We start from the raw sequence: 26,847 nt of genomic DNA on the forward strand, positions 1-26,847 counted from the left end.
ACTAACTCTGTTCTTGGGAGCCCAGCTTTAGCCACTGACCCACAAACCATAATAAAAGTACTCTTGCAATATTGTTTTGAACAGGAAGTTGGGCTCTGGCACATATAAACAATACATTAAATATAAAAAAACCTAACAAGCTTCTCCAATGTCCTCTAGATACATTCATTAGCCTCCCAAGTGGCTGCATAATCATATGGTTTTCTCCTCCTCCTTTCCCTCTGGTTCCCCTATGAAACTCAGACTTCAATTCTGATTTCACTTACACCAGAGTTACACTGAAGTAATCCAATTTGTTACACTGGAGTAACTCCTCATTTACACCCAGTGTAAGCGAGAGCAGCATCAGGCCCTGATCAATTTTTAATTGTGTTGTAAAGTGCTGTGCTTGACATTTATGGCATCATTCGAGTAATAAATCGTAACAATAACTTCCCAGGGTACTTTGGTGCTTTTGCATCTGGCTGATTCATGGAAGATGCAAAGACACCTACGAGAATGAAGCATAATAAAGGAGCGGGGAATGAGTTACTTGAGCTTTTCCAAACCTCTAAAAAGGTTGAGGTTTGTTATGAATTTTAGGTGCGGCTCTAATAGGTGTGATGGCGGAGGGGATTTTTAATCTATCCAGCCCAAAGCAGCTGCTCTCTAGGAGAACCCATGCGCGGTGCTCAGTAAGGGAGTACTTGCTCTGAGAAGCAGAACACTGGGCCAAAGTTATCCCTGGTGTAACTCCACTGACCACTCTGGAGAGGCACTGTTGATGAGTGTGAGCTAGGGGATGGCTACACTGCAATCATGTGGCTTTGATCTAGCTGGCTCAAATAACAATAGCAGTGAAGCCCTGGGCAATAAAGCGGCAGTGTGAGTACATACCCAGTCGCTGCCTCAGCTTCCCTACTATTAGTACCCACACTAGCTAGATCAATGCTAGCTCAGGTCTGTCTGTATGTGCTGCAGTGTAGACATACCCACAGACAGACAGAAAATACTGAGCCACATTCATCCCTGGCATTGCTCCATTGATCATTCTGGAGATACCACGTTGATGAGTGTGATTTAGACAGAATGCTGTCTGAGTACATCTGCCCCTGCTTCTCTGCACATGCTCCCAGATCTGATTGTGGTGGGCGAGGAAGAGGAGCAATCTCTTACCTAGACACTCGTTGGCCTCCCTGGCGTCGGCCCTCTGCCACGGGCGGTCATAATGGAAGGGTTTGCAGCGGTCGCATTCGGGGCCCTCGGTGTTGTGCTTGCAGTCACACACCAGCTTGCCCTCCTTGTCCTTCACGCAGCGGGAGGCGTGCCCATTACACTTGCACCGCCCCCCGACCTGGAACTCACCCACGGCATAGTAGTATGAAGACGAGCCGGTCCCGCCATCGTCCTCCTCATTGTCCCGGCCCCCCAGCTCCCGGAACAAATGGGGGCGGCTGAAAATGACCCGGATGTCCGTAGCTGTCACCCAGTCCTGGAGCACTGGGCTGTTGTCGAAGTCTTGGGCAGAGGGCCGGCCGTCCAGCGTGCTGAAGGCAATGAGGCCCCCAGTGAGCGGGTACAGATCTGTGTGGCCGTCGGTGCACAGCGCCTCCTGCTCATTTTGCTTGGTGACGGTGGCTTTGTTGGGCTTGCCGTAGATCTTCCGGCACTGGGAGGAATAGTACTGGTAAGGCACCCAGGTCTTGCCATAATCCATAGATTTTAAAATGGCCGCTGACTCAGGCCGGGCCGAGCAAAACTGCAGGCTGACATAAATCACCTCAAACTTCTTGGCCAGGGAGAGGGTGAGCGTGACGTTCTGAGGGGAAAGGTGCAGGCTCTCGGAGCGCCAGCACGTCATGTTGGAGGCAGTGTTGAGGTCCGTGAGGTAAGATGCCGGGTGGGCTTTGCGGGGGTCTGAGGCATCGCAGTGGCGAGTGGGAGGCTTCCCACACGTGCTAGAGGCCTGCACTTCCTTCCCAAAGGCAGCATTGACAAACTCGGGGATGCAGCGCCGGGGGGCGCTGTTCTCATCGTAGCAAGGATCAGATGCAGTTTGCTGCACCACAAAGGGGTTGATTGTCTGGGACAGGCCGAACACACAGGTGGTAAGCAGCAGCCGTAAGAGGTGCAAGAGGTCCATCCTCGTCGGACAAGCTCTCTCCAAGACACACAAGCCAAATCCTCCCTAAACATAAAGCAAAGGAGCAGTGAATCACACATTCCAACCCCCAAGGTCTGAGCTCCCTTTTGGCAGGTAGAAACGCAGAGGCCAAACCAGTGTTTGGAGGCTGGCTGGGGGTTATGCCGGTGTCAGATGGCAGAGAACAGCCAGAGCTGATTGATTGGCTATTGCCAGTGCTGGCGAGCATGCAGAGGTCTGAGTCTGATGACATCTCTCCTCTGGGTGCCTTTCTCCCAGATTGTAACCACGGAAAGCAGCCAGATCTCGTTTAGATGGCAGGGGGGCAGGGTTCTTGGTAACACTTCATTTATGATTATCTCCCTGCTCCATAAAATAGCTTGACAGACAGCTGGACAGATAGCATATGGGCCTGTGGGTTAAGGGAGGAAGGGTGGCCTTATAGTGCAGACAATGGGCTGGGAGTCAGACAGCTCTGGTTCTTTTCCTGGCTCTGTTACAAACTAGCTGTGTGACCTTGGCAAGTCACATAACCCCTCTGTGCCTAGGTTCCCGTTAGTAAAGTGGAAGTCAGAATATTCCCCTCCTTTCCGGTGGCACAGTGAGACTGGTGTTTCTAAGGCACTTGGAGAGCCTCCTCTAGAAGGTGCAAAAAAATTGCAAAGTATCATTAAGAGAAGAAGACAGTGAGTAATTGCCAGCACTACCCAATATATTAACTTTGGCGACACTTGTGCACTTTGTCATACCAGTAAAGTCATTAACACTGAAGATAATCATTCATTCTGAGCTGCTAAAGGTAGGATCACAGGCCCAGGTCTTCAAAGATCAATGGGAGTTAGGTGCTTAAACACTTTCGAGACTCTTGGCCATTGTGCTCTAGGAAGGGGCTCTCACTAACTGGGGACTGGGCACCTGGAAACCTGGATTCTATTCCCAACTCTGCCACTGACCTGCTGTCAGACCTTGGCCAATCACTTACCCCTCTCCTGGCCTCAGTTTCTCCATCTGTAAAATGGGGATAAGGATACTGCCTTCCTTTAAGGCACTTTGAGAGCTATGTGTGAAAAGCTGTGCATAAGAGCTAAGCCTGATTATTATTAATCACTCTGTTGTTACCTTCACCACTGTAGTGTCTGAGCACCTGCAATGTATGCTAAGTGCCTCTGACAACATGCAGGGATACTGTCATTCTGTGTTTTGGCCACACTTGTACAGCCAGCCAACAAAACCAGTTTGCATTGCACTGAGAGTCAGTGAAAGCCTAAGAATTCCCAGTGAGGAAGCAGCTCATGCTACACTGGAGTGTCCAGATTCCGGTGGGGAGCATCAGCCCAGGTTGCTTTCCTGACCCCAATTCAATGCTCCCCTAGCATTTCCTCACTGTCCATTCACACTGCTCTGCTCCCATTCCCTCCTGTGCCAGTGTCAATCTTTCAATTACTCCAGAACCTTTGATGTCCTTCTCCCCCCCCACCCCCACCCCCATCCCCATCCCCACCCTGCCCCCTGGACAATGTGCTCCTGCCTGAGGCAGGGTGAGACTGCAGGGATTTAATTAGCTCCTAATGCCCCCAGGAGGGGAGCCAGCCAGCTTCCAAACTCGTGTCCCACATCAAAGTCAGAGGGGGAGGTGTGAACACACCAGAGCTAAGCAGAGCCTACTGGGCAGCCATTCTCTGAGAGAACAGGGCCTGTCCCACCCACTGCAAAGCCAGGGCCAGAGTTTATTCTCTGAATGGGAGGTTAATCAAGCAATTTCCTTTCCTCTTCCCTCATCCTGCCCTTGGCTCTCCTGATAGTCACCCATCCTGGGGGGTGGGGGGGAGATGTCTTCAGGAGAAACCTTTGTGCATATAATGGAATGTTAATTAGGGGGTGATATTGTGTGGCATTTTTACATTAGTAAAAGCTTTTTCTACAAGACCTACATGCAGTTAGTCCAGAAAAAAGTGAGTTTGGTGGGTTAGCTTATTTCACTGGGGACCTAGTAGAATAGGGTGACCAGACAGCAAGTGTGAAAAATCAGGACAGGGGATGGGGGGTAATAGGAGCCTATATAAGAAAAAGACCCAAAAATTGGGACTGTCCCTATAAAATCAGGACATCTGGTCACCTTATAGAAGCTGTGCTGGCAAAAGCACAATTGTGCCAGTAGAAGTTACGCCTCCATTAGGAGGGTTTGCTGGTGTAGCTACCCTGGCAAACTTTTTCTATCTGGCTTTGGTTCTTCTGTGCCCTTCATATCTATCTACCGGTACTTATCTGGCCCCATCACTGCAGTGATCTGAGTGCCTGAGCATTATAATGTATTTCTCCTCACAGCCCCCCGAAGAGGTAGGGACTATAGATGAGGCCTTAGTGAAGCCGCGATTGTAGAGAGCACAGACTGGGAAGAACCCACTACAGCAGGGGCAGCCCAGCTTCTGATGCACTGACTCCTCACACCACGTGACGCTAGTGCCAGGGTCCCTTTCTCTATCACAGTCAAGCTGTATTCAGCCAAGTGCTGAGCTTGTTTTTAGTGTGGCAGGTTGACTCTAGGCTTGGAAACGTCAGCTAAAATCTCCCATTGGTGCTAACCCGGGGGCAGTTCCATGTTAGCAATGGTGGGAGCCCTACTGTAGACAGGCTACAAGCCTCTGTCCGTGTTTTAAGCCCTACACTGCAAAGAAAAACGCCCAGTGCCGAGTCTCAGAGCCTGGATCAATTGACTTGGGCTTGCGGGCTCAGGCTGTGGGGTTAAAAATAGCTGTGCAGATATTCCGGTTTTGAGGGAACATGAAGGGGAGGAAAAGATCAGTGAAAATGGCAGGGTGGGGGACAAAAGAGTCATGCAAATGGTGACATGCATGAACGTGCTTGACATGTAGCAACCATTGTGTGTGAGTCTGCCCGTGAGCATGTAGAAAATTAATCCCATGCATGGGTGAGCAGGATAGTGAAAATGTCTTATGTGATGTCACAGAAATGACACACATGCTCATCTAGCTCTCACCTTTGCCATCAGTGGCCAAGGTGAACCAGGGGAAGCAATGGTGGGAAATTTAAGCAGAAACTTTCTATTGTACAGGAGGCCTGTGAAAGAGAAACTTTCAACACATATAAAGGGTGAGCTTGCCCACTCTAAGATCTACAGGAAACCATTGATGGCTAGATTGGCCGGCAGTTCAGGACAGGTGATTTGGTTTATTTTACATTTCAGACAAGTTGGAATGACCAGGAACCATGGAGCTATGCATGTAGCTAATCTGTGTAACCACTGGATCTTACCTTCTTCATCCTCAATCTCCCTCCCCACTCCCCAGCTTTTGTTTAGCATGTTCATCTTGTTTCACTCTAGGTTTAATTTCTTCCATGCAGGAGCCATGTCTGTCTGTGTACAAACATACAGCACCTAGCACTATGGGACCCTGAGCCTGATGGAAGCTTTTGGGAGCTACCTCAATACAGAAAATATATAATAGTGCTAACAGTGACCTGACAAAACAGTGCAACAGGGCATGAAAAATAGGGCTGTGGTGCAGTGATACTTCATAGACTTTATGCTCAGTGCATATAACCAATGCCCTGTCATTCCTGCTGCTGCGGCTGCCTAGGATCCCCACTGCATTCTCTGTTACTTCAAGGTCCCTGGGGCTGCTGTCCAGAACCAACAGAACATTTTCTGTTACCCTGAGGTTCCTGGACAGGGTCAGAGGTGGCAGATGAAGCTGGGAGGGGAGACTGGATGAAATAAAAGCCAACAAAAGTGTCTGCCAAGTTGAAAAGGACAAAAATCCATTGGAATCAAATGTTCCAGCTTCTAAAAGATGAGTATGAACAACAGGCCAACTTCTACTCTTGGTTATACCAAGGCAGATCTACAGTAACTCCACTAGCTTAATGGAGTTATTATGGATTTACATCCAAACAGCTGAGATCAACATCTGGTATAAGTAGAAATGAAATGGGAGAGAGAGAAATCTCAGTCCTCAGAGATGGATTCTTCCACCCCACATCCTAGAATAACCATGTAACAAGACATCTTGACTTTGTATCATTCCACTAGGACATTGCAGCATCCCCCTGTTATGGCTTGAAGATGTGCTATTGGCTTTGAAGATGCAGCAAGAGGCGTTTAAACTCTCAGTGGCCCTGTCAAAACTGGGGCTGTCTTAAGAAATAGCAGGACAAGCAACCATGCCACATCCTCAGTTCTGGAAAGACAGCCCTGCCTCGGGGAGCTGATGTTTGCTTCTGCCAAACTTAGGCACTTTCCTCTTAAAAGGAGTTTTAGGAAAACAGAGATGCCTGCTGTGATAAATGAGATAGGGGATAGCTCCCTTTTGTGGACACCCAGCCAGTCAGTTGGCTATGGAATCCCTCTTGGTGGTGCTTCTCTGCTTGCTTTACCTGTAAAGGGTTAACAAAGTCCCCCAGGTAAAAGAAAGGGACTTGGTACCTGACCAGAAGAGCCAAGGGGAAGGCTGGAACTTTTTAAAATGGGGGGAAAAAACTTCCCTTTTGTCTCTCTTGTGGTTCTCTGGGAAAGAAGGGAACAGGGAGCAGTTATGCTATGAGAAGCTTTAAGCCAGGTATGATCATAAACCATCAGATCATACCTAGAACTACTTATTTGGAACCCCCAAATGTGTAAGTAGATCAGAAATGTTTAGAAAGACGCGATTAGGTTTATTTCTGTTTATTTCTCATGGCTGGTGGACTCCTCCGTACTAACCCCAGATGCTTTTTGTTTTGCTTGTAACCTTTAAGCTGGACCTCAAGAAAGTTATTCTTGATGTTTAAATTTTGTAAGTGTTTTTTTTTTAAATCTAGCAAAAGCCTAAGTTCCAGATGTATTTTCTTTCTTTTTGGTTTTAGTAAAATTTACCATTTTTAAAAACAGGATTAGGATTTTTGGTGTCCTAAGAGGTTTGTGCACATGTTAAATTAGCTGGTGGCAACAGCTAATTTCCTTTGTTTTTCTCTCTCAGCTCTTCCCTGGAGGGAGGGTAAAACAGTTTGAGGGTACCCCACAGCAAGGAATTCCCAAGTACGCCTTTCTGGTTTCAATGGGGTTTTTTGCATTTGGGTGGTGGCAGCATCTACCCATCCAAGGTCAGAAAGAAACTGTAACCTTGGGAGTTTAATACAAGCCTGGAGTGGCCAATATTAATTTTTAAAATCCTTGCGGGCCCCCACCTTCTGCACTCAAAATGCCAGAATGGGGAATCAGTGCTGCTCCCACCCTGCAAGCCAGGTCAGAGTATTTATTCAGAACAGCAGGAACTGCTACTTTGCAGATTTTTTCTTTCTGCAGATACACCAAGCACAGGACAGGACAGACTTCCCAGCAGGCACTTGGCTGGATGGGTTGCACCCTCCACTGACCAGTCCTGAAGCATGCATGTAGGGGAAGCTAAATCACTTTCTTCCCCATATTTTGTGTTTTTGTAGTTTTTAAATATTCTCATTTTATTAGCAATGCAGAAAAGATTTCCCTATATCCTTCCCCCACCCCTGTGTAAACCACTGCACAGCCAGCCCAGGCTTGTCACTTCCTTCTGAAGAATCAAGTATTGGAGGCATCATACTCGACGATCAAACTCTGATCCAATACGGCAAACCTTACATTGCTAAGGCTCAGACTTCACCCCCTTTCACCTTCTCCTGGACACCACTCCTGACACTCACTCCCACTGAAGAAGGGAGCGAGGCTGAGGACCAAGTTAACATGATCTGGGAGTTTTGCCTTTAAAGAATGGAGCCGGCCCTTTGGAAGGAAGCTCACTCTTTTCCTAATGCCAAAACCACTAACGGGTTGGGAAGCTCCTCCCGTCCCAGCCAAGGCACAGCCATGCATCTGACTACTTTGGAACAGCAGAGCTGGCACTGGACTCCTCACAACTCCAGCCAACGGGAGGAGAGGGGCAGGGAAAGGAGGTTCCAGTACGTCACTGGGGATCCCCTCAGACTGATCCCTGGACTTGCCACCTATGTGGTATCTATTTTAAGCAGGAATCCATGTCAGAAGAGAAGGGGCAATTTGCTATGTAAACACTGGGGCCTTCCCATACAATAAGACTCGGCACTTATATGGGACCTTCTCTGTGAGGATCTCAAAGCACTTCAAACATTACTGAATGCAGCCTGAGACAGCTAAGTGTTGTTACCCCTGATCTACAAGTTTGGAAACTGAGGCACTGAAAGATCAAGAATCTGGTCGTCCTCTTCTTGGCATGCAACTCTGCACCCAAATTAACCGAGGGTACCAGTGCCAGTGTGCATAGGACAGATGGATGCCTAATTGCTTGAATCTGTGCATTCAAAACTGGGGACTCTTTTAAAACAATGACCGACGTGCTATTACGCTATTACCAATGTGCCTGAGGTTACCCACAAAATCTGGAGCAGAGCCCAAGCTAGAGGCCAGATCTCCTGACTCCCAACCTGTTCCTTTACCACAACTGTCCTCCTTCAATAGCCCCCTGGGGGAATGAGAGGGTACTGTCTCCATAATATCCAGCCACAGAGGGACAGAGAGACCGGCCTCCATATCCCAGGCTTGCAGGGGAAAATTTCCTCCCCTGATATCCCATCATAGAAGAGAGAACCAGCTTCTACTCTACCTAGCTAGAGTACTCAGATGGCCCCCTAGTATCAGAGCATCGCACAATCTGTAGTGTATTTATCCTCACAGTGCCCCTGGCAGGTAGCACACAGCAATTATCCCCATTGGGAAGCTGAGGTACTAAGCAGGTAAGGGACTTGCCCAGGGTCACACAGGCAGCCTGTAGCAGAGCAAGAAATTGAACCCAGGTCTCTTATGCCTGAGACTAGTGCCCTAGCCACTGAACCATCCTTCTCAGCTTAACCCATCTTGGGGAGGGCAGAGAGGGGCTGGTGGGTATGTGCCACAAATTCCATCCCCAATCTGATGACAGGGAAAGGCAGAGGCCTCTTCTCATCCTTGCTTTGATTTCGAGGCAGGATGTGGATGGGGGGAGGCCAATAAACCAGGAAGTTTCTGTCTAGTGTCATGCCCCCTCCTCCAACTTCACATGTCAGGGAGACTGCAATAGGCTTCTGCAGATGATACAATCAACCCATTTCACAACACAGAACAGACCAGTCATGGCACCACTAGGCATGGAAAGGCCTGTAGCTGTGAAGGTCAGAGGGACCATTTATGGTCATCTAGTCAGACCTCCTGCAGAACACAGATTTGTTGACTCCAGCACCACATGGCATTGTGAGAAAACTGATCAAACTCTGACTAAACTAATGGGCCCTGAGACCAAATTCCTTTGGAAATCTTTCCTGCATCATTAACAAACAATCCATAACTCAACAGCATCCATCCAACAGCACATCTTCATTACAGAGCAAAAGAAGGCAAGGACATAACATCTGGGCGTAAGCCAAGCAGCAATGATGGATGGATAATGGGGGAGACGACCAGAGCCCTTGTCTATTCATTGCCAGATTTTTTAACATTTGCTCTTTGGTTATTTTGGTTTTTTTTTCTGTAATGTTTTTGTAGAGCAAGTGTCGTTTTGGGGACAGTGGCAGCTGGACTCCCCTGGAAAACACTTCCAACCTTAACTCTTTCTAAATGAAGTTTTTGTCTGAATGTATGACTTTCTTTCTTCTGCAAATGCTTTGCTTTGTTACCGCCCCAATGCAATGCTGGAGACCTATAACATGCTAGCAAAATGCTGGGTATAATTGGAGGCGGGGAGGGGTAACACCCCAAAACCCCCAAACATTACCAGCCTGCTAAATCTCCTAGTGTCAGGCACCCTAAACCAAGATGCCTGTCGCACTGTGTCCTTCTGTGTCCCGCCCGCACAATGCACTAGTGTAACTACCCTGGTGCAAACCCCTAATGCAGACAACTGCTCCACCACTACAAAACAAGGTTTGCAGCAGTGTGACTTCCCCTGGTAAGTTGCTTACTAGCAGTAGATTGGGTGATCGTTTCAGTACAATAAGGCTGATGTAGTTATAACAGACAAGCCCCCAGCCTCTCTAACTCCTTCGCTCCAAATTCACTGGGCCCTTTGTCAGGTTCTCCCTGGTGCTGCTACCCTAACTGAAATGTGCAGATGGTCACTGGCTTCTCTGCCAAGAGCATTAGTTTAGCATGTCTGGTGGCTTCCTTCCCTTTACGGGCACAGTCCGGACTTGCAGCGCTGCTGGGATCAAACAGCAAAAACACAGTGGAAGAGAAAGAACAGGATAATGCTGACTATAGGAAATACTCCTGGCAGGGCCAGCAGACACAGCAAAGTAGCTAGCTGGTCTGCGACTGAACCCTTGATTTATAGCAGGGTGGCTGCTTCGTCAATGCCTCCCAAGGGACAATGGCTGATCTGAGCAAGAGATGCATTATTGTGAGCGTGTGCAATCCACACCTGCTCAGCAGCCCCCCCCCCCACCTCTAGTCAACATAGTCTCCCCCACCCGAGGCCAAGCACTCATTTCCCCAGCCTACAAATTCCCTTTCATCACCCCCACTTAATAAGTCTTAAACACCCTGCTGAGTGTTGTGGCCAGCACACACTGGATCGTCTGGCACCTTGGGTAGGGACTTCAATCCCCTTGGGGCTAATCCAGCAGCAGCCCAGACTCAGTACTCCCCATCCCAGTGCCAGCATCCGCTATTTCAGAGCTCAGCTCAGGCCCAGACAGAATGAGGAGAGGAAAGCTGCAGGGGGAGAGAGAGAGAAGCCCTGCTGATCTCCCATCCCAAGCTCTGCCAGGAGGGGCAGGATGCTGCAGCTGCTCCTCTTCTGTCCAGTGTGCACTGGGAACTGTCCAGCAAAAGAGCACATGAGATCAGTGCTGAATCCTGATCTGATGCTCTTCCTCTCCTTCCAAGCTGCTCTTCCTCTCCTTCCAAGCTGCTAGGAGAGCTAGATCCTCTTGGCAGAGGACAATGCACAGAGGACAACCCTGCTCACTCCATCTCCTACCCAGCAGCAGAGAACCCCAGTGGTAACTCAGTGCTGGCCTGGCGGAGGGCAGTGCAAAGAGGACTCTTGGTGTTTACAGACTCCTTGCTCTCCGTGCAATGGGCTGTCATTCATTTTTTCCCTTCCTACAAACTAACAAGGCTGCTGCCATTGTACACGTTGCTCATCTGTGTGCGTATGCCACTGCGTCTGGTCTGCCTGCAGGGTGAGTTACACCACACCAGCTGTCCTGGGATGGGGGAGCTCTCTGGGGAAAGGAGCCATAGCACAGGAAGGAAGCTCTGTTTCTTCTGTACCTTTCATTGCCTCTGAGGTCTTATATCTTGCCCTGCTCTGATGTTGGACACTCCCTGGCCCCGATTCCAGGTTCAGTTCAACCTATTCCCAGGTTAAGGTGAACCCACTTAAAAAATAACAAAGTACCAACCTTTCCAAATGTGCCTGGACCTGTCTCATGGAGAGACTCCCTTTCCAGCACACCCTGTTATCCTATGGAGACTCCAGAATATATACACTTAGCCCATCCTGTTCTCCTGTGCAGAGAGACCCTAACACACACAGCTCCCGCATTATGCCATGGGGAGAGAGCCCAACCCAGATACATAGCGCAGCCTGTTATCCTATGTGCAGAGAGTCCAAACAACACACCCAGCTCCCCTGTTTTCTCAGTGGAGAGAGACTACACACATGACTCATCTGTTTATGACACACCAGCATTCCTCCACTACACCACCAAAAGATCCCAATGCAAAGAGGTCACCCTACAAGGCCCTGGAGAGCCTCCCTGCATCTCACCCTATTATGCTTCAGTTATTTATTACATTCGGAATAAGCTTCTAATAGCAAATTCCTGTACAGGATTCATTTGTTCCCAGCTGAGATTATCAAAATTTAAATTTAACTCTCCCAATGCATCTTGCATGAGCACACGTGAACATGAGCAGCCAGGAGGAGACTGCTTTAAATCAATGAGTGAATGGACAGGAAGGACAGTCTTGTGTGTAAGGCACTGGCTGGCAACTCAAGAAGTGTGGCTTCAAATCCCTGAGTGACTTTGAGCAAGTTACTTAACCTCTCAGTACTTCACCTCCCCCTCTGTAAAACAGAGATGACAATCTTTCCTTTCTCCCAGCAGGAGCTGTCTTGTCTCTTTAGATTGTAAGCTTTTTGGGACAGGACTGTCTCTTGCTCTTTGTTTGCACAGTATCTAGCACTATGAGGCCCCAATCTCAGTGAGGATCTACCATAATAATACTTTAAAAAACCCAAACTTGCTAATATTTGCAAGCCAGAACCCACCAGCAAACACATCAGTGTGCCTTCTACTGCAAAGACACCTTCCACAACTGCATCACCTGCTGGCAGAGTGGATTGATTTAAATCAAGGCAATTTAAGTCAGCCATTTAAATCATCAAGTGGAAAGCCTCCATTTAAGTCATTAATCAACTTTTTAATTTGTGCCTCGGGTAATTTTCTAAAGAAAGGTATTTTCTCATTGGTCAATATAACCATTAAACTATGTTGATTTGCAGCTAAATAGAGCCTTTACATGAGATTTTGTACATCTTTTTGCAACCTATGAGGGTACGTAATAACTATATGCATTTAAGCAATTATATGACATAATATTTTCAGATTCTTATTAATTGTACATTGTTAGTGTGTTAGAAAATGGTGAATGATATATTGCTTATTTACCGGCTAGTTAACTTTTTGCTCAAGATTAGTATCAGGCTGCATTAGGATAGTAATTGGAATTTAATTAAACACACAAAACAGTACATCAGATGTAGTTGTGATAAACAAAACAAGCCCTTAATACATTACATGATCTATTGTGCTGTGTTTATAAAGCTTGACCTCAAAAGTTAGAATCAGGGGGGGGAAATCGCTCTTTATAATGAAATGCAGCAGCCTTTAATGCAGTTTTTGATAGCAGTTCATGGATTCAGCATATTTATTTGAATGTTTTAAGGGATTTTAAAATGTGTAGGCCTTAACATATTTTGTATTAAATTCAGATTTAATTTTAATCAGGTTTATTTTTGAAAGGAAAAATATTATAATTTAAATAACAAAATAAAAAAAATCAATTGAAATTAAAAAATATTTTTTAAAAATCAGATTTTTTTTAAAAATCTCTGTTTTTCAACACCACTACCCCTGCCTGCTGGTACACAATACCAGTGCAAAACCAGACCAGTGCTCTCCAGCCCATAGGTGCAAACAGCATAATCCCTGAGCCACATATCTATGGCTCTGCATCACAATGAAGATGGGGTCCACATGTTCACAAAGCAGCCTAACATGGTGATATAATCCAGGAGTGTGACCCACTTGGAAAAATCTCTGCCAAGGAGAAAGAGAGGCAAGAAGGAGGAATCCATAGTGAACAGTCGAAACCCTGATATGACGCTGCATCTGGGAGGAGCTGAGCACCCTCATCTCCCATTGACTCTGATGGGAACTGCCCCTGCTTACACCAGGCTAAACTCAGCTACGGAGAGTAAAATCAGAGGCCTGTTAAACTCCGTGTCTATGAGGAAAACATATCCCCCAATTCTGCTCGCAGTTACTCCAGTGTAAATCAACCTCTGCTCTACTGAAGTCACCCTGCTGTCAGACAGGAGTGAGACCAGGATCAGGTCCCTGGTTTGTAATGGGTTTTGGCGGCCTTTGGGATGGAACTAGCTCCTACCAATGTTTCTCCATCTGCAGCACACCATCCTGGAGCATCTGGGCCATTTTCAGTCATTCCCGGAGCAATAGGCAGACACGCCACTCGTATTATGACAAACCCTTTTGGCAGTAACCCCGGGAGATTCCATTCCCAAGGCTCAGTTTCCACAGCATTCCAAAATAAAGAGGCACATCAAAGAGCTCAACTTAAAAAAACAGATCCGCTAGTGAAAGCTGAAAGAATAAACACAAGCACTAGAAACCAACAACGATTAATAATGGGCCCCAGCGGGTGTGACACAGCCCCACTGATTTCAAGGGAACTGTGCCCATCTACCCCAGCTGAGGGTCTGGCCTGAACTCTCACTATTACTGACAAAAATGTAAAAGCCCAGACTGTGGCTGATCCTTATGCTGGTATGTAAGGGGGGGTCACAACGAGCCACCCCCCCATTCTGTCCTCAACCCAGCAGCCAGCTACAATTGCACTGTGCCAACGTTCCCGTTAGCAGCAACCGGCTGTGGCCAGGGCCTGACCTTGGACCTGGGCAGATAAATGTTTCTCGCCCATCTCTCTCATTTTATTGGCTTTCTGAGTCACGCTGAGTAAATATTTTCTCTCCTCTACAGAGGAGCAGATGCTTCTGCAACTCACTCAGTGGAAGGGCTGAGGGAGAGAGGCAGGACTGGGGCTGGAAGGCTTGGTGCCAAAACATTTGCTTCAGTTTTGGTTGCTGCTTCTGCCTCTCACTTGTGTCAAGCAATGAGCCAACGCTTGCAGACCAATGTATCAATGTTGCAGAGGCCCCACATGAATGGAAATCATTATCACCATCCCATAGACAGAGACCACACACACACCACCCAGAACTCACCCCAGGACATCAGTGAAAGAGATCTGGGGACTGTGGTATCTGCGGGCCTCACCTGCCTATTGCAGATCACGGCAGCTGCAATCTGCTCCATTTGATACCTATTCAGCATGACCCACAGACTGCTGGCAAGTTACCAGGGAGGCCCATGGTGGGGAGAAAATTTAGGACAGCTCCTCCCCCAGTTAACATGTCCAGTGGAGACTCTGGAGGTTACGCACAGTAAAAAAGATCTGAATGTGATCTCACTTATACCAATATACACTGTGAGTAACACCACCAGCTCCAGCAAGTGCGTTTACTCCGCCAGCTGACAGGCTCTGCAGCCGCCTCAGTGAGAGCTGAGTCAGCACCTCTGCGGGCTGTGAGAGCCCATCATTAACTCTTTACCAGGAACAAGCCACCAGTGGATGTCTCGAAAGTGCCCTTTGGAGGCCTGAATTCCCACTACAGTTCCAGCTGGATATTTTCCTTGACTTGCTGTCCTAAACTGCCATGTGGTGTTGCTGCACACTGTTAAACAGGTGCCACAATCCACCCTAGAGGTGGCTGCATTTTAGTGGTAAGTGACGTGATTTCCCCTGCTAGTTTATTTTTTGGAGCCTTGATAGGATTTAAGGTTTAAAGGAGGTATTAAATTTTTACATTAGAAATCAGTGTGATTTTAATAATCAAGTAACTATTCCATTAACACCTAAACACGCTGCCTCTTAAAACATTTTATAAACACTAACTGTGGATATCCTTACTCTGCATATCTTAAGGGAGAGAATTTATGGGGCCAGATTTTCAGCTTGGCCTTAAATGGAACTTCTGTTTTACAACCACAGTTATGGGGGTATAAATAACTGCAAGATCAATGTGTGGCATTTAGATGTCTAACCGTATGTCCACACTAGAGCTGGAAGGTGTAAAATTCCCACTTAAGGAGATATATCTGCACTAGCTCAGTCCAAGTTAGAATGCTAAAAATAAAAGTGTAGCCATAGAGGTGTGAGTGGCCCAAGTGGCTAGCTGCCCTGAGTACCTCTGATCTCAGATAGGACTGTACTTGGTGCAGCTAGCCCCATCCTGCTGCTCATGCCGCCACAGCTATGCTCTATGGGTTTGTCTACACTGTGGTATCTGCGGGCCTCACCTGCAGCTGGAAGCCAGTGTGCTAAAAATAACAGAGTAGCCGAGGGGAGCCCGGGGGGCGGCTCATGCTAGCCAGCTGAGTATGTACCCAGGGGGTCTAAGCAGGCTGATACTCAGGTAGCTAGGCTGAGCCACCGCCCATGCTATCCCAGCTACACTGGTATTTTTAGCACACTAGCTCAAGCAACTGGGGTGCAACATGGTGCTTAGTTGTCTGAATGGACAGCACGGTGCCCACAGGCTGCAGGTGCACACAAGGAACTTGGTTTTAAAACTCTTTCCCTGTGGGTCAGATTTTCAAAGACAGGTGCAATGGATGAGCCAGCAAAAAAAAAAATAAAAAAATAAGCTAAGCCACATTGGTATCTGCAAAGGACCTTATGAGGGCACACAACAGGTTAGTGCAAAAGAGACCCTTTGTACATAATCCCTATTGTGGGTCAACAGAAGATTTTGAGCCCAGGACCTACAGCACCAGCCTAGTTGAGCAAAAAGAGCAACTAAATTAGCAGACAGCAGTACTAGATGGTTTTCCTTTAGGTGGACCCACCACTAGAGCGGGGCATAACACACAACAGGCCAGTCTGTTACATGGCAGGTTTGGGGTTCGTTGTGCCATCCGTGGAAAATGTGGCCATATCAGATTTACTTTATAGGTAATGGGTGATTGTTAATCAAGACTAACTGAATTAGTGAAATCAGCCCAGACTCTCAGAACTCCAAGATGGAAAAGGACTGTCAGATCACCACCCATTCTATGCCCCAGGATTGTTCCCCACAGGGCAGTTTCTACTGTTTTTATATAGTGACAAGAATACGAGTACAATGCAGATAAAATGGATCTTTTTTCTCTTGGGGCAATGGGAAAATAAAGCTTCATTCCAGGGGATTTTCACAGGCCCCCTTTTCCAGCAGCTCTCCGGGGAAACACTTTCCCTTATTTGGAATTAGTTTGGAAATGGAAAGTCTGGTCTCCCCTCCTGTAGCACTCCTTTGCTTGCCTGCGCACACCCCCGGGGATTAGTTCCAAGGATCAGTGAAGGATGAGCTCGTCTGCAAGCTGCCCTTTGCTCCAGCAGAGAGCTAAGATTGTCTGGAGAAGAGGGAGCACGTATGTGCTCTGTTACAGCGCGGCCAGGCCCAATGCCCTCCAACATGAAGCTGCTCAATGACAATCAGCAAGAACGCATCCAGTGGCATTGGCGAGGAGCAAGGGACCTTTCCAGAAACCTCAGTCACAAGGATGTGGGAATCAGAGCAAGGTGGTGGTGGGGAATTCAGATTAAACAAGAAATTGCAGATTAACAAATAGATTCAGAAAGAGCCCATCTCCCAAAGTCCAACTGTACTTGACAGGTGTGGGCACCATCCTGTCACCAGCAAACCCTACTGCCAGGCATCCCCCTTCCCTGGCACCCAGTCACAGGTCTCAGTGCCACACGGCCCCTCATCCCAGCACCCAGTCATGGGCCACGTGGCACCTCTCCCCAGCAACCCATTAGAAAAAGCAGCTTTCTATAGGCACCACTAGATCTGATTAAACTAGTCATTTAAAATAATATTGATTATTATTTCAACCCAGAGTTCAGTTACAGAGCCCTGCCAAAGGGATCCCGACTCTGGGGGCTGTCTATATTATTCACAAGCATTCAACAACTGACTTTCAATCTCTGTGTTGTTTACCAGCTGTTCACTTTGACCATTCAGGATTAATTATCCACTATTTAGAAGAGATGATTGGTCACCTAGGCCAGATGGTATTGATTCTGCACACTGATTGGATAACTGAAGGTTTTTAAAAAGAGGAAAATAGCAGGTGGCACAGGTGGGAATTTGGTTCTGATGTTGAAGGGAGAGGGAAGGGGTACCCTGGGGAGTGGGCTAGCCGCAGGTGAGGGACAGAGAAGGGATATTGGGGTCTGTAAGGCGAGGGATAGGCAGTGTCCTCGTGTGGAAATGATTTAGATGTGAGAGCCTGGATGGAGGGGCAGCAGCGTTAGAAAGATAATTAAAAAATAAGGAACAACATATAAATCATCCAAGCCTTCATATGACGACTGCTGAGCTTATGCTCCTTCTGCTTGGTTTAGACTGGAGACCTACAGTGAATGTTGCACTTGTTCATTAGTCTTTATCTGGTTCATTATTCAGTGCTGACAAGATCAGTGTATGGAGTCTGTCAGAGTACCGTACCCCTTTTCTGCTTGGAAACAGCAGCTGGGGGAGGCGGTTACATTAGGAGCACAGAGGGGGAAGCAGAGACTATGAAGAAGGTAAGACTGGCTCCAGCCAAAAGTCCCATCCTGCCCTGCCATGCTCCTCTAGCAGTCCATTGCTTATCCCTGGCACAGCGCCCCCCAGTGGCTCACAAATCTTCTGGAAAAATTCCAGTTCCCAAGTGAGATGCAGCTGGGAATCAGAAAATAGTTGAGGGTAAAGGTAAAACCATAGATGGGTGTCAACTACTGGAGTATGCCCCATTAATAGGATATGTCTGGTACCAGAACATGCAGGGTGCTGTCTAGTGACTAGTCCATATAATGAGAGAGTCCTTTCTCTCTTGCTCCCACCCTGCTCCATTGAAACATATGGTGAGAAATCTACAGATTCTGAACTCTTCTTTGTAATAGGGGCTCCCCTTAAGTGGTGATTCCTCTAACACGGGGGTCCAGCCTATTTCACCCACAAGTGCCCTTCACTGCAGAACCAGACCCTCTGCCCTCCCAACCCCTTTTTGGCTTTACTTCCTGTGCATGTTTAGCCCAGCGTCAGCTGTGGAATGTTTCTGTCCCCAACCTACGAGCAGAATGTGCCAAGACCAAACTCAGCTCCGGCCACGGATAAATCATTCCATGTGTTGCCGGGATAAAAACACAACTCAGAAAAATGTAAAATGAAAGGAAAAGCTCCACACAGCCAGCGGTGGGGTTTGACATAAGGTGGCAATGCAGATAACAGTTAAACCAAACAAATGGACACTGGCCAAGGAGCTATATGCCTGGGACATCACCGACAGCATGGCTAGAAGAAAAGCTGGTGAGGTGCTCCAACAGTACCCTGAGGAGGACCAGAAAGAGACAGAGCTAATGGCATTTCCAGCACACCCATGGGAGAGGGTTAATGGAATGATCAGTGTGCACAGGGGAGGTTGCTAATGGCACATGCACAGCATGATGCGCTATATGTCAGTGGTGCTAATGAGGTTACTGGTGTTTCCTTATGTGCTCTGGCCCATTTTTAATTTAAATATCAGAAATCAATACTATATATATATATATATATATATATATACACACACACCCCAATTTTTTTCCTCTTGGATTTGGTCACATTCTGCTGATTCTCAGAGTAGAGTGGGTCTGGAGGCATCTGCTGTTCACTCCACAAAGCATACATGTATGGACGCACACACTATAATACAAGGAGAACATCCAAGAGACCCTTCCCTGGAACAGGCATTCACAGCATTGGACACTACAGTGCATTGTTGCAGACTAACGAGACAGTATTACACAAGCTGTGTGAAACCACAGTGGCAGTACTAAGATATAAGTACCGGTAACACTAAACAGAACTTTATGGTTTAAACTACATAGGCCAGATCCTTATCTCAGTTACACTAGAATAAGACATAAGCAACTGCATGTAAATGAGCAGAATTACTCCCAATTTACACTTGTGTCCTTCAGAATCTGGCCTAATTTCTCAGACCTTGGCTTACATAAATTTCAGTCTTGACATGGCGGTGGGAGGAGGGGAGAAAGTCTTCCATAAAGAGACCAGATTTCCTATGTTATCAAATACAATGTAGATAAATCCATAGAGGCCCAAACCTGAACAAAGACAGTCACATATGCAGGGAGAGCTGCCAATGAATGGTTGCTTAAAAGCATTCCCATTAACACTAGAAAGCTGTTTTGCAGAGCTTTTAGTACCACACGGAGAGAAAAGAACTGAAACTAGCAAGATCACAATGGCCATCATGATTTTAGCCCTGAGATTCTGCCAACTCAAGCTTTGCTCACTGAGTAAAGACACCACACAGAAGGGGCAGGTTGGGATGACTTAGATGCACATACTGAAACATTTATTCTATTTCAGGGAGTGACCTAGTCTGCTGCATTCACTGACTAGCTCTTCACTCCAATGCTTACTTATGTGATTTCTCCCACTAACAACACTCCAAGCCCAGCAGTAGCTAAAGAAGACACCTGGAGCCACTGTTCTTCCAGGAGTGGAAAGCCGGGATAGCACGGCTGTCCCGACACGAAACCATTTAGTAACGTCTAATGGTGCCCGACTTGTTGCTTTACACGACCTTAATCCTGGCCCAGCCGTCCTAAACCCCTTCACACATTCCTGCCGCATTGTTCCACTCTGTCACGTGCTCGCAGGACTATCACTTGGTATGCAGAGGGCTTTATTACTGCTGATCCAATCCCAACTGCCGGGGCTGTGGGATTCTCACAGTTCTGCTGCAGAACTCCTATTGTTTTTGCCCCCATCGCGTCCCGTCCGGGAACAAAGTAATCTGGTTTCCATAACGTTCCTTGTTGCCTTTTCATAACATGCCGGGCACAGATGTTTAAAATAGACTGGATGAATATTTAATATGTTATTAATAGATGACAGCTCTTGGCTGGCTTTGAAAGATAGCTCACGTATGGTATGGGGCGGCATATGACAACGGGTCCAGAAATCTATTTCACTCTGACATGGAGTTGATCTAATGTTTCTCCTTGGTTAATGGTAAGACATTTAACTCTCCTTGTGTCACATGGCTGCGTATTGTGCTTGAGTGCAGGCCAAGTCTGTGAGACTTAGAATAGATTTGATAGATAGACTCACATTTTTACCATCGTGGGCAAGACAGAATATGAAAAACGCTCTAGCGCCCTGTGCAGAACTTGGGGAAAGGTGAGGGGAGAATGAGGTGCTGAACGAACTCTGAGTACTACCAGCTGCTTGGCGAATGTAGTAATACTAAGCTTTCCTAGGATGCAGAACACAGGCCCTGCTCCAAAAGCTGCACTGCTCTCAGGCCCTGGCATCAACACTCCAAGAGCTGTACTCACTCAAAGCCTGGATTCCCTGATGCCTGTGAACCCCTGCCCTGACACCCGTGTCCCCTCGGGTCCCAGAACCTGAGCCCCCTGCCCTGACACCCATGTCCCCTCAGGTCCCAGAACCTGAGCCCCCTGCCCTGACACGTGTGTCCCCTCAGGTCCCAGAATCCCTGCCTGGAAGCCTGTATCGCCATAAGCTGTGAAACCTGCATCCCCCTGGGGCCCCAGTATTCCCTGCACGAAGGCCTGTGTCCTCTCAGGCCTGGCTCTGGGACTCACACATCTCTTAGGCCCCAGATCTACTTCATGCCTTGTAAAACCCAGCTCTGTGCCCAGCACTAAACCTGGACTCCTCTCAGTATGTGGGGCTCACATCCCCACCCTCCCTTGGGCCCATGCTCAGAAACCTCCCCCTCACCCCTTAAGTTGTGCTTGGGGATCTATATTCCTCCCAGGCCATAGTACCCTGCTCCAACCCCCAACCAAACCTTGGTCTCTGGGACCGCCACACAGAGCTGGGCTGTTCAACAGAAGCATAAAAGCACATCAGCTCCCTCTGTTTTATAAAGGGAATATTGCAGAAAAAAGGCAGTCCTTAAAGTTACCTTTTCGCTTGCATTCAACACTTACGTGGAGCCCCTGTCCCTGTGTCCCAGGCCCCTCTTGCCTATCCCCAGAATGCAAACAGACATGCAGGCTGTGTGTGAGGGAGTCAGGCTAAAGCAACAACCCAGAGTCGGCCTCCACCCATCGCAGGTACACAGGCCTGGTCCCCCCAGAGTCAGATAAACTAAAGGTTGTGGTTTTGGAATGATGTTGTTCGACTGGTGCAGCTTTGTGCTTGGACACTCAGGCCAGTTTAAACCCAGCTTAAAGCAGTTTAGTTTGCTCTGCTAAATTCAGACCTGGGCCACTGACACTGGCATAGCTACATCAGTCAGAGGTGTGAAAACATCCACCCCGCAGAGCAACACAGCTACCCCAAAAAGTGTAGTTGCATCTGTGCCAGCGGAAGAGTGCTTCTATCGGCAAAGCTAATGTCCTTCAGGGAGGTGGTGTTCCTTCCCTTGCAGAAGCCCTCCTTCTGTTGGCATAGGCTGTGCCTACACAAGGGGGCTATGTGGCCATAGGTATGTAGGGCAGACAAAGCCCTTGTCCACACTAGAAAAGTATTGCTGGCATAGCTATATCTACACAGCTAGATCATAACAAACCCTTTGAACAGTTCAGACTGGCATACAAGCACCGGGATAGCTTACAGGAGTACTCTGACAGACAGTGATTCCTGCCAAAGCACTTCTTGTGCTGTTAGAAGTGCATCTACACTAGAGTTTATACCAGCACAGGCACAGCTATGTTGGTAAAATAAAAGTCACTCTCCACCCACCCAACCAACATAGCGATGCTGGTACAAACGTAAGCCAGGCCTTGCAGGCACAAGATAACCTGAGGCCATGTCTACACTACAATAGCACAGCTAAGGCGCCAGAGTTATGGTGCTGCAGCATAGACACTTCCTACAGTGACAGAAGGTGCTTTTCTGTCACTGTGGGAACTTCACCTTCTTGAGCAATGGCAGCTGCGTTGGCAAAACCATTCTTCCGCTGAGCTAGCTGCATCTACACCCAGGTCATGTCAGCAGAGCTACAACACTATGGATTTTCTCACCCCTGAGTGACATAGCTATGTCCACCTAACTTTTACGTGTAGCCCAGGCCTGGTATAATGAGTTTTAAACAGCTGTAAGAGAGTCCGCACATGGAAGTTGCACTAGCTTAACTGCTCTGATTTAGCTTAGCAGTGCAACTTCTGGGGCTAGACAAGCCTGAAGGGTTTCCTAACAAAATCTGCCCTGGGAGGAGAGGGCCTCCTCTGTGTGTAACTTTACTTGGCATATTTCATTCCTTAGCAGCCACCCTGTGTCCCCCCCGGGACTTCCTCACTCAACCCATGCCACCTGCCACAGGGCCAGAAGCTGCAGGCTGCACTGGAAGGGCTCTGGCCACCCCACTCTGCAAGCTATGCCAAGAAGAAAGATGCCTCTGTCCCATCTCCCCGGGGTGCATGCCATGGGGACTTGGGGGTGGGGGGCAGATATCGGATCAGGCAAACATATAAAGAAACAAGGGCTTCAATAGCCCCCCATCAAACGTTTCCTCCCAATTTACATCCCATCCCCGATCAGCTGACTCTTAGTCTCTCTCTCACGTACACCTTCCTTCTTTACTCTGCCAACCGAAACGCCCGGCTCTCTGCCTTGCCCGGCCCAGCTGCAGCGGGCTCTGGCGGAGAAGCCACCTGCCCGAAGGCCTTTCCCTCGCCTACCCGGGGCGAAGGCGCAGAGAGCAGCAGCAGGATGGGACGGGAGGAGCCCGCAGGTCGGAGGCCGAAGGGTCTCTCCCAGCACCTGCCTCCCGCAGCTAGGACCCCGCCGCCGGGCTCCGCATTTGCAAAGGAACCGAAAATAAGCGGCCGAGCGCTGGGGAGCCTGAGGCTCGCCACGGAGCGGGCCCAGGGGAGAGGCAGAGAGACCAGCGCCCCGCGCCCTTCCCCATCCCCATCCCGGCTCAGGCCAGCTCCGATGCCGCAGCCCCGGAACTGCCAGGGGCTCCCCACCCTCACCCCGGGGCCGCTGGAAGTCCCAGTGCGGCGCGGCTGCTGCTGGCACGGGGCCGGGGCCGGGGCCGGCCAGCCAGGAGCTGTGTCGGTCCCTCGCCAGGCAGGCTCTGCTCGGGGTCCCGCCCGGAACGCGGGGCTCTAGAGCAGCCCAGCTGGCAGGGTCCCGCCCGCGGTGCCCCGCGTCCAGCCCCTGGCGGCTCTCCAGCGGCTCTGCATCCGGCAGAACCGGACACCGCCTCCGGCTGCGGCCCAGTTCTCCGGACCGAGCCCCGGAGCTCGCTGCCCCCCGCCCCGCGACTGGCGGAAAGCGGATCCTGTCACACGATCCGCAGCGCCGGGGAGACCGCCGGCTGCTAGAGCCGCGGCGCGTTAGCAAAGGAGCGGGGCGGGCGGAGACTGGGGAAAAGTTCCATCTCTGCTGCGCTTGCGGAACGGGGCCACGAACTGATCCCACAGGAAACCCGGGCAGGGGGAACCCAGGAGAACAAGGGAGCAGAAAAGCATCGAGGGCAAAGGAAAAGCGCATTGAGCGGGGGCTTAACTTGGAAAGGGCGGAATTAGCAGGGGGTGCGCGCCCCAGATCGCTAGTAAGCGAAGAAAAGGGCCCCCTCCCCCAAACAGGCGTCGGAGCATTGGGAACGGACAGGAGACAGGACACAACCTCCCCCCAGCCCCAGTGTAAGATCTCTCCCCTCTCCTTAGAATGAGAAACACTGTCAGAGACTCGTAGGGCTGGAAAGCAACTTACTGGGAGCCCGGCAGGTAGACGGTTCCTGGTAGCGTGCGGTTCCCAGCAGTGATGCGGCCGAAGGGGTGTGAGTCCAGACGTCAAAGCCCTTTTACACAGACGCGGGGGTAAGATTTTTGTTTATTTATCTCGTGGGGGGGGGGGGTAAAACAAAGCCAAGCCCCCGCACGGTGTGGTCTGCAGCAGCCCCTCGCCTGGTCCTCGAGTCCCTTGGCCGCTTCTCAAGGTTCTCCCAGCTGCTGCACTCCTCCTTTCTCCTGGATCTCACTGAACTGCTGCTGGGAGGGACGAGAGAAAAAGGGAAGAGAGGAAAAAACATAGGCAAGAGGGAAGAAACTGAGCCCCAGCTGCTGCCTTGAAGCGGAGTAAAAAGGTTTCAATAAATCCAGGGGTTGAAAAGAAGGGAAAAGTCAACTCCCCGAGGAAATCAGAAGCAGATTTCAAGACATTTAATCACATGCAGGGAGGTGTGTGTGTGTGTGTGATGTGGCTTGCCTCCTCCCTCCTATCCCAGCCCTCCCTCTGCTCTCTCTTTTCTGCTCTATTGAGAGCAGGGGCTGCCTAAGCCATCCCCATTGCAAGACAAGGCAGAGGGGAAATGCAAAGGAAATACAGGAGGAAAGCAATGTCAAACATGTATTTGGAGAGGAACAGAACCAAGTCAGGCCAGCGAGCTGAAAGGGGAGGTGGATGGCAGAGGGGGAGCAGAGGAGAGTGGACCAAAATGTTTTAGGAGAGGGGGGATGCTAGCAGGAAAGCTCAGCTGAGAAAAGGGAGGGGATGGCAAACAGAGCAGGGGCTAGGAGGGTATATGTGAGTGGGAGAGTGCCTCATCTCCAGCTCCTTTGCAAAGGGTGAGAACAGGAAACTTTCCGCTTCACAGGCACTTGGGTTCTTGGAGGTTCTAGGAAATTGAAAAAGGAGGGGCTGGCCTGGGGGAGGCTGGGCTCAAGCTAAACACTGGGTCTGGAGGGGAAAGTGTCAGCAATGTCCAGGACTCAGCTCTCCATTTCCCAAAGGGGTGAGGGAGGGATGCTGTCACATAACTATCATGGTGCCAGAGGATGCTGCTGTGGCCTTTACACTTTACACCGGTGACACTCACAGGGGGATCCCAGGCAGGTTCTAGGAGTCCCCAGTTCTGGTTGCAGTCCCTGGGCATTGCAGTCATTTTAGGCTGTTTCAGGGGCAGTGAACTGGCCTCAGAGACCTGGGTGATGTACACTGCTGGCCTAGGCCAGCGTCAACAAAGGTGCATCCACAGACACCAGCAGCAAACTGGGGCCTTAGCTAGAGATTGTCTGATCTCATTTGCATATCCAAATAAGCTGCCTAGCTAAATGACACCCTTTATCTTCATGCACATGACTGGTGCAGGGCTCGGACACAAGGGGAGAGGAAAAGCTGCCATTAGACACTGGTTTCATAGATTCCAAGGCCAGAAGGGACCACCAGGATCAGCTAGTCTGACCTGCACAATACAGGCCAGAGAACTGCCCTGAAAACCACAGAGGGGATTTTTCTTTTTCAATCAGACACCATTTGTAAATATTGTAACCCCCTGTTTTGCCTTCCCAAGAAGCTGCCAGGACTAAACCAATCTGTGCCTGGCCTCCCATTGGGACCAGCCACCCACCCTGATGGAGAAAGCCACCTCAGCCACTCTGGAGAGCAAGGCGTGCACTAGTGAGCCAACAGCTCAGGAGGCTGTACGTCAAAGACTAATGTCATGCAGAAGGGGGTGCAGAACCATGCCTAGCATCCTGTCCATGTCCTAGATATGAAGAGATCCAGGATTATCTCCTGAAGCCAGATCTTTCCCTGAGCACTTCCAATTCCCAGAACCTGAGGCTTCGTCAGGTGACCTGGTCTACACACAGCCAGTGTGGTTATGCCTGGAATGGACTTTACCTGTTCTGTTTGATTGGGGTTTCCAGGATTTCAAGTCTAGGAATAAAATTCACAAATCAAATGGTCTCCCTGGCTGATCCACATCCAGGTTTTACCCTGATCTTCCTATCCTTCAGCCAGTCCCTAGGTCACCTGTGAAATGAATCCAGGATTCCTGTGTAGGAAAAGGTAAAACTAATTTAATCATCATTTGTGTAAGTGAGGAAATAGAGACAAATGGAAAAGCTGGATCTGGATCATTCATTCACTGAACCTTTTGTTGCTAGTATTCATTTCAGTGGGAGAACTCACAGCTATACCAAGTCCCACTGCCAGTTCCTGCTTCTTCGCACTCATTCTAGGGAATGGTTGCATCCCTGGAATCAGCATGCACACCTGTGTGATGAGCCAGTATCTAGAAAGCCTGGGTGGGAGGTAGGGAATGCCATGTGCCAAAGCACTGCTAGTCACCTGCTTCGAGGCCAGCTGGAGGACAAAGGGCACAAATACGTTGCTCTAAAGTACAGAAGCCTCCAAGACCCCATTCTTCTCATGGCACCAGTTATCACCTGTTGCTTACCCACCTCACAACAATTCCAAACCCACTCCTCACAACATAGTAAGAGATGTTTTCAGGAGCAGCCATCCAGTGGACCCACAGTGATCCAGCCACAGTAGTACTGACTGAGGATAGAGCCCCCAGCTGTGCTGAGACAGAAATTCTCAGCAAGGGAAATGCTTGGAAATTTAACG

At 49.0% G+C, this 26,847-nt stretch overlaps 1 protein-coding gene and 1 long non-coding RNA gene across 3 annotated transcripts in view; one reads left to right on the top strand and one right to left on the bottom strand.

The window, feature by feature from the left end:
• Positions 1-24,905, bottom strand: part of NTN3 (netrin 3) — a 94,432-nt gene extending 69,527 nt beyond the window's left edge. Inside the window, exons 1-2 of one of the 2 annotated variants that reach the window (XM_044978755.1) lie at positions 24,205-24,905; positions 1,345-2,167 (exon numbers count right to left, since the gene is read on the bottom strand). In XM_044978755.1, coding sequence (XP_044834690.1) covers positions 1,345-2,122 — 778 coding nt within the window. In that variant the 5' untranslated portion in view covers positions 2,123-2,167; positions 24,205-24,905. Of the gene's footprint in view, positions 1-1,155; positions 2,168-24,204 lie in introns of both variants that reach the window. The other variant, XM_044978754.1, reaches the window with a different exon arrangement.
• On the top strand, positions 23,121-26,259 carry LOC123343588. The gene is made up of 3 exons (XR_006572285.1): positions 23,121-23,215; positions 24,159-24,311; positions 25,784-26,259. It is a non-coding gene; the product is annotated as an uncharacterized LOC123343588 (long non-coding RNA).
• Positions 26,260-26,847: the final 588 nt, after the last annotated feature.

Source organism: Mauremys mutica, chromosome 11 (assembly GCF_020497125.1).
Source record: "Mauremys mutica isolate MM-2020 ecotype Southern chromosome 11, ASM2049712v1, whole genome shotgun sequence".
Lineage (NCBI taxonomy): Eukaryota > Metazoa > Chordata > Testudines > Geoemydidae > Mauremys > Mauremys mutica.